Consider the following 8,487-nt stretch of genomic DNA (forward strand, 5'->3'; position numbering starts at 1 on the left):
ATTACCAATACCTGCTCAGCTGTCTATTGCTCCATAATCTTGATCAAGTTATCATGCCTGTGCCTCATTTGTCTAGTGATGATAACAGAATACCCACCCCTCTGGGAATTAAATGGTGTTATAGAAGAATGAACATGGGCTGACTCAGCAGTGAGTGTCCTAATATTGGTGCCCTTTTCCTAGTCTCTAGGGGAGATGGTAGGAACACAGTCCCTCTAAAGAAGGATACAATGGGGTTAGGTCTAAGGCAGACAGATACAGCAGTGTCATGGCTCCCTTGAGGTGAGGTTATTTTCAAGTAAGGAGGTTCGGGGAGGCAGGGATTTGTGACATCAGTAGGATGAGAGGGAGGGAAGATACATAGGAATGCCACGAGCTAAGGCCCAGTAGTCTTGCTAGAAAAATTAGTTGAGCATGTGCTGTGTGCCTGTCCTGGGTACTGAGGAGTCATCAGCCATCAGAACAGACATAGTCCCTGCCCCATGGTGCTCTCAGAAGTGAAAAAACAGGGTCTGTGTGGGCAGGGGCAGTGCATGCTGTTGTCTGGAGCCCAGGGCATGAGACAGATTAGTCAGAGCCAGGACAGGACAGGTGGGACTGCTTGCAAGCATATACATGGAAAAAGTGGGCTCCATACCCAGGGCCATTCCTGAGCAGTTGTTTACTCAACAACCCATAGAATGGGGGGTGGGAGGTGGAGAGAAACTGAGGGAATGTCCGGTCTGCAGGCTATTAAGGCCCATAAAGTCATTTGGTCTGGCCTTGCCAAGGCACTAGAGATGAGTTACTTAAATGCTTGACGAAATAGAGCAGGCTAATTTTTTAAGTTGATAATTTTGTATGAACCACAAAAATGATGTTATAAATATCAAAACGGCCCTCTGCAGAAAAAAGGTTTTCCACCCCTGCCTTAGACTAAGGACACCAGGGGGATGCCAACCTGATATATTGTACAATCTCCATCTTGCCCTTCTCTACCAAAGAGTTGGCACCTGCTTCTTTGCTCTGGCAAAGGGGTGGCTGCTTGACATCACTGGCTCCCTTTGGAGCAGCAACCCTAGCCCCTGGACCCCAACATCCACAAGCATTTATCTGTCTGTTGGTTAAACACCAAACCTCCAGACAACACAGCAGTTCCCTCCCTCTGGCACCCTGCGGAGGCTTTCAGTAAATGACTTTTTTAAGGTTTGCATTTAAAAAGTTTACTTTAACTGCAGTAAAACACATGTAACATAAAACTTACTATCTTAACCATTTAATTTTTTTTAAATTAAATTTATTAAGGTGATATTGGTTAACAGGAGCATGTAGGTCTCAAGTGTAGATTTCTACAATGCATCATCTGTATATTATATTGTGTTTTTCTAACCCAAAGTCACATCTTTCATTACCACATATTTGACCCCTTTACCCTTTCTTCTCCCCAATCCCTTTCCCCCTGGTAACCATCATGTTGTCTGTCTATGAGTTGTTGTTTGTCTTGTTTATTTATTTGTTGCTTTCAGTTTTATATCTCACATATGAGTAAAATCATATGGTTCTTGACTTTTTCCATCTGACTTATTTTGCTTATTGTGATATTCTCAACAATATTATCCATGTTGTTACAAATGGCAGTATTTCATCTTTTCTTATGGCTGAGTATTATATATATCCTATATAATAAAAGCTTAATATACTAAGTGTCTGGTCATCCAGTTGTCTGGTCGTCTGTTCAACCAATCAAAGCATAATCTGCTAATGTTATGCTAAGGCTGCTTAACCGCTCACTATGACATGTACTGCTCACCAGGGGCCAGATATTCAACCAATCAGTTGCTATGATGTGCACTGACCACCAGGGGGCAGACACTCTGGTAGGTTAGTTTTATGCTGGGGTCCGGCTGATGGGGATTGAGCAAAATGGGCCAGACACGTCCTGGAGCCCTCTCATGGTCCCTCCCCAGCTGGCCAACCTCCTGTGTTCCTCCCTTGGCCCAGATAGCACTGGTGGGGTCCCGTGGCCTGGCCTGCACTTTCCTGTAACCTGGGACCTCTGAGGGGATGTCAGAGAGCCTGTTTCAGCCCAATCCTGCAGGCCAGGCCAAGGGACCCACTGGTGCACGAATTCTTTTTTATTTTTTATTTTTATTTATTTATTTATTTATTTATTTATTTTTATTTTATTGATTTTCCACAGAGAGGAAGGGAGAGGGATAGGAAGCTAGAAACGTCGGTGAGAGAGAAACATCGACGAGCTGCCTCTTACACACCCCCAAGTGGGGATGTACCCGCAACCAATGTACATGCCCTTGACCGGAATCGAACCTGGGACCTTTCAGTCCGCAGACAGACGCTCTATCCACTGAGCCAAACTGGTTTTGGCAGGTGCACGAATTCCTGCAATATGTCTCTAGTATATCCTACCTAATAAAAGAGTAATATGCAAATTAACCATTACTCCACCACACCCACCAGCCACACCCACCAGCCAATCAGGAGCAAGAATACAAATTAACCTAACTAAGATGGCTGCAGCCACAGAGCAAGCAGGAGGCTTGGATTTCCCCAGTAATGGAGGAAGCCAAGCTTTCCACACACACTGGCTGGCCCAGGCCTCCACTCAAGGCTACAAGGAGAGGGCAGCAGGATGGGGCTGGAGAGAAACAAGCCAAAGGTGAGAGGGATGATCCATAGTCATGACAGAACCTGTGCTCCCAGTTCCAAGCTCAGGACAAAGCTGGGTTTGCAAGACCTCTGTCCAGGACAGATACTTTGCATCTGGTTGATGAACTCTTTCTAAAGACCCTGGAGGAAGGAAGAAACACTGGAACAGAAATGATGTAACCCCACTGATCTAGAAACCTGTGTAGATGTGTGTGTACACATATGAAGTAATTAGAAGAAAAACATAAAGTTGGGTCTTTACTAGTGACCTGCAGGGGTGTTCATGATCAACTGTTAAGTTAAAAAAAAAAAAAAAAGTAAGTTGTAGAATACCATGTAGTTTAATTCTACTTTTGTATCCATAAGCCCAACACAAGCATACAGGACATGCCAGGCACCAGTCAGTGGTGAGCCAGGTACCAGCCCCTCTTCCTGTCCACCAGTGTTGGTTATTGCTTATGGAGAGACAGTGTGGAGCATAGGCGAGACGCTGATTTTCCAGCACCTGCCATGGGCCACTGCTGGGCTGGGTCCGGCACCTAAGCTTATTGCTCAGGGGTAGCATGGGGTTAGCAAACCAGGGAACATGAAGAGGTGTCACATGGAGATGTGCAATGGCAGACAGTGGCAGCAGATGGGGGCTCTTTCAGTGTGAGTTTTTCATTATACGTTCAGGGTGGCGTTAACACCGGCGTGCTGTATGGAGGGATCTACGTGAAATCCATCCTTCCTGGAGGGCCAGCTGCCAAGGAAGGCCGGACCTGCGGGGTGAGGAATGGGGCCGAGCTTTTGGGGGGAGCGCTGCCACTCCCACCCAGGCCCTGAGCAAATGAAGGCCTCACCGGCCTGGCTCCTCGCCTGGAAAAGGGACATGCTAGCCTGGCCCACCCCCATAGGTTCCTATGGCAGCCGATGTCCACAGGGCACGTTGGAAACCGTAAGGTGAGTTAAAAAGGTGAGATTTAAAATAAACATGTTACCGTTTGCCTTTGTGGGAGCAACAGTGTTCCCGTGAAGGACAAGGGCTGGGTGATGCCGCCTGAGCGTCTGGGAGGCTCTGCTGAGCCCTCTCTGCCTTCCTTGTGTCTGCTCCCTGAAGGAGGGGATTTACGCTGTTCTCCAGAAGCCGCAGTGAAGTGAAAAGGGAACTTAGACCTTACTTCTTCTCCCCTAGAATTCCGGTGTCTCTGGCATCAACCAGGTCTCCTTGACCTTTTTTTTGAAATGATGATGATAATGATAATGATAATAATAATAATAATAATAATAATAAAAGTGTCCTGGAGATAAATACTATTTTAAAAGGGACTTTCAAAAACTTTTAAAACAGTCTGCCACGAAACCAGGAGAAGGGGTGAGGTTGCACAGAGATGGCTGACCCATCCATCGAAGGAGTTCCCTGTCCCTGGCCTGCGGGGTGTTCAGAGCAGCGCTGGTACTCAGGCCTGGCTGTGCCCCTGCAGCGTGGCTTCCTGCCTCTCCCAGGCTGCATGGCCACGCATGGGCAGGGACTCCCAGAGAGTCCTCCCCACAGCCTCAGGAACCCGTGGGAATGGCATCTGTCTCCCTCGCAGGTGACAGGCCCCTGCAGGAAGACGGAATGAGTCTGAGTGGCCTCACCCACAAGCAGGCCGTGCAGTGCCTTGAGGGCAGGTAAGTGCACCCTCACCCATTGTTGGGAGAGTCCCCTCCTTCCAGAGCTTTCTGCACAATATAGACACTGCAATTGCCTCTGGGTGGGAGGGGCATGCATGTAGGAAACAATTGCCTCTCCTTCTCTTGCTTCTTCCTTTAGTACAACTTTCCCACGTGGATGTGAAGACCAGGAGAAGGCAGACAGATGTTCCCAAGCAGAACACTTAGTGTCTATAAATTGCCCCGAATAACTTGTTATTTGCCTAGATTCAGGCATCTCACAGCTGGACAGAGCTGATGGAGTGTGGCTGCTGCCCCACCTGGCTCTGGCTGCTTCTCACCCTCTGCTGCAGCTCCAGCTAACCAGTATTCCACCTGCTCCCAGGCCTTCTCGCTAACCTGCCTTTTACACATGCTGCACCCCGCCCAGGTCATACCATTCCCATGCTGCTGTGTGGTTATAAGCCACGTTGTCCTGAGAATCCTGTCCTTACAATGAGCTAAGAATTCAAGACTGAGAGCTGGAGGCACTCACCCACCAGTGCTCTCTATTCTGCTCAGAGCCCAGGCAGCATCTGGGTATTGTCATGTTGTGTTCCACCTTCTGCCCAAGGTGGCAGGCTTTGCTTGCCCCAGCATCCTGACCTGCAGTGCTCGCATCACTCTCATGGGAGCTGGGAGCCAGCAGAGACAGAAAGGACTCCAGGGCCCTTCTGGCAAACGTTGCTTTCTTTCCCTAAGCCGTCTTCTGGCTGACTGCGATTTACTTACATTGGCAGCCGCGGTTCACATATCTTGGGAACAGAATCATGATCTATTAGGTCTCTGTTCTTTAGACTTTTGTTAATTAATGTGATTATGAAGGCTCTGGGCCAGCCCCTTGGTGGGGATGGCAGGCAGGAACGGTCACTCGGATCGTGGGCTTAGTGCTAAGTGACATGCAGAGGAGGAATGGCAATCGGGCCGAGGCCCCTGGATGGAAGCTTGGCATTTCCGAAAAGCAGCCAGGTGATATCTAGCCACTGGCCCTCGGACCAGCTTTGGGAAATAGGAGTTAGAATGTGGGGGGAAGAGAATGGAAATCGAACCAGAAGGAAGGGGGTCAGGTTGGCATGGGCATGGTATACCATGCTAGGGGTGGGACTTCAGCTGATAGGAAACATTGGAGACTCATTATTACTATGTTTTAAAATAGATTTGAGAGAGAGGGAGAAAGGAAACATGGGTTTGTTGTTCCACTTATTTCTGCATTCACTGACTGATTCTTGTATGTGCTCTGACTGAGGATCAAACCTGAAATCTCGGTGTATGAAGACAATGCTCTAGCCAGCTGAGCTATCCAGCCAGAGCTGCACTGGAGATTCTTAACCAAGAGTGCTGCCTTTTCAATTTGTGTCTCTGGTCACGAGGAGGGTGGGCCACAGGAGGAGATAGGGTCCAGTTGGGCTTGGCGGCAGGAGAGGGAGTGGACACGCTCTGAGGGAAGCTCCCGAAGAACAAGCCTGAGAAGCAGATGGGAAGAGGGCGGAGGGGGGAGCGGGATCCTGTGACTGTGGCCCTGGGAGGTTAGAGGGATGGCTCCCCATTCTGGGGGGAGCAAATGCATGGGGAGAGATGTTTTAGGCAAAATGAGGGGGAGGGAGTGTGGACGGGTGAGGGAATAAGATGAACTTGACCTTGAATACTCTGAAATAGAGGCATGCACATTACTTTCAGGAGCATTTGTCCAACAGGCAGTGGAAATACAGCTTTGGATCCTATCAAACAGGCTGGCTTGGAGACTTTGATTTGAGATTCAAATGAAGCAGCTACTGAAAGTACCAGAAAATTAAAAAGCATTTGCAGGGTGAAGGGGGAGCCTCCTGGGTGCCATCTGAGCTTGTTCCCCATCCTGGATTGCAAGCCTGGCCTCAGAGAGAAGGCCCAGGACGGCACAGCAGTGTCCTTCTGTTAATAGCAGGACTGGAGTTCAATGCAGGGCTGTTTCCTTGGCAACAGCCTTGCCTGGCAGGCCTGCAAGCTGTGTCTCAGCGACAGATGGTGAGAGGAGAGAATCCAGTGTTGCTATTGTCGTGTCATCCTGGGCTGCTTTCAAATTGTCGGCTCGAAAGGGGAAGCAGGAAGCCTTCCTCTGCATTCTCCGAAGATCGTGAGCAGCGGTGGTCGTGATGTGGCGGCTCCCGAAGGCCAGCCAACAAAATCTGTTTCCGGAAGAATAAGGCTTCATCCCAAGTGGTTGCCAGGCGCAATTCTGCCCCGAAGCCTTCTGCGGTTTCCTGATCAGCTGTGCTTGTGTATGACATCCGGGGGTGACAGGGAAAGGAAAGGGTCATGGTTTTCTGACCAAAGCTCCTCTCGGGCCGAGGCATTTGCAGCAGGAGCCCCGGGAATGATGAGGCAGGCCGGAGAGGCCAGTGCTCAGACGCAGCCTTTGGTGCAGTGTTTGGAAAGCAGCCCCACAGTCAGCGTGCGGGACATGGCCGCACATCTGCGGCGTCTGCCCCCTGCGTGTCCCCGTGATTTTGTTTCCTGCCGGGAAAGGTTTGCTTCCTGGGATACCATGACCTGGAGCTTACCATCTTCCGGTCCCTTTATAAGGTGTTCTGGAAGGTGCCAGTCAGGTTGAGTGCAGGTATCCATTGAGACGGCAGGCTGGGTGGGGGCACACGTGTGCCTGCAACAAGTCTGTCCTCTGTCGTTGCTGCTCAGGGACTCCAGTGAGAACGCGGGAAACTGACCACGCAATGAGCCGAAGGGGCCAGGTGATGGCAAAGGTGAAATTGGTCTCCACACACTTGACTCTAAGAGCTTCTGGGGCTTTATTCTTCCCCGAAGTCAGAGTTCACAGGCGCTCTGTCCCTCAGCTGACCGGCCGCCAGCTGGGCTGGTGAAGGGGAATGAGGAGAGGCTGGGAGGCCCAGGGCTGCCAGACCACCCAGGCTCCTGGGTTGTGTCCCTCTTAGGTGCCCAGAGGCAGCTGTTTTGTCTTATGATCCGCCCACCAGGCTAAACAAAACAGCAGCAAAAACATGTCCATGGAATGGTCTCCATATCTAATTATGCAAAATGTAGTTTCAGGGAAATTAAAAAGTGATGGCGGCTCTAAAGGAGTCCAAGCAGTGTGTGTGATACCAGTTTTACTAAAGCCAAAGGCAGACTGTGTCTGTCCGTGATAGGTCTTTGCAGCTAGACTTTGCTGATCGTCTGTCCCATAGAAAAGCCACTCGTCACATGTGGCCACTGAGTACTTGAAATGTGGCCAATCCAAGTCGATAACACACACTCGCAATCCCGAGGACTTGGTTAATGAGAGGAGTGTAAAACAGCTCATTGATATTTTGTGTTGCTTATAAGGTAAAATGATAATATTTTGGATATATTTAGATATATATTCGTAAATAAAACACGATTACGTTTACCTGCTTTGTTGTTAAACATTTAGCTATTTGAGAACTTTGACATTACATATGTGGTGTGCATTTTTAACTCACAGTATATTTCCATTGAACAATACTGATCTACAACATGTATGAGACTCTCATAAAAATTAGCAAAACCAAGTATTTTTATATAAAACACAGAATCCATCTCCTTGACAGTTTGCCTCTCAAGGCTGGTCAGTTTCACAGGTAATGTGCTGAAGGGCTGGTCTCCCTCACACCCTACCCTACAGGTGCGAAGTGTGAAGTCAAACTGAGGAACTCTGCCGGTGGTGAGGGATTCTGCTTGGTGCAGATGGAGGGAGAGCTGCAGCCGCCTCAGGAATAATCTTGTGAGGGCTAAGCGGCTCTTCCCAGGGCAGCGGCTGAGGGGAGCGGCCTTCGCAGTGGGTGGCATTGACCCGGCTGCAAACGGAAAGCCACGGACGCTCCTCTTCCAGGTGGGAGGCCAGGAAGGCTGCGGCCTGGGTGCAAGCTGGTATCAGCCATACTCTTCCAGGCCCACCCACTGCCGGATGCTGTGGGCTCTTGACAATCAGCCCTGGTGCCTGCCTGTAATCGCCTAAAGAGCAATCGGCAGAATATTCTCACATTTAATTTTTCATCTTAGTTTTAAATATATGACCTTGAGTCAGCCTTGCTTTAATAAGGTTCATAATAAAATGGAAGATAAAACCCTGGCTTTTGTGTTGTCTAAAGGTCTAACACATTCTGGGAGGTAAGTGTGAGGGCTGAAGGGACTTCAGTGGGTCCCTTTCTGTCCTCC

At 49.3% G+C, this 8,487-nt stretch overlaps 1 protein-coding gene across 1 annotated transcript; it reads left to right on the forward strand.

Moving 5' to 3' along the window:
- Window positions 1-4,198: 4,198 nt before the first annotated feature.
- Window positions 4,199-8,287, forward strand: FRMPD2 (FERM and PDZ domain containing 2). The gene is given in 5 exon segments (XM_045570638.1): window positions 4,199-4,299; window positions 4,843-4,997; window positions 6,160-6,321; window positions 7,955-8,021; window positions 8,023-8,287. Coding segments are annotated over 5 exon segments (750 nt in total).
- Window positions 8,288-8,487: the final 200 nt, after the last annotated feature.

The sequence above is a fragment of the Pipistrellus kuhlii genome, unplaced genomic scaffold (assembly GCF_014108245.1).
Source record: "Pipistrellus kuhlii isolate mPipKuh1 unplaced genomic scaffold, mPipKuh1.p scaffold_m20_p_35, whole genome shotgun sequence".
NCBI lineage: Eukaryota > Metazoa > Chordata > Mammalia > Chiroptera > Vespertilionidae > Pipistrellus > Pipistrellus kuhlii.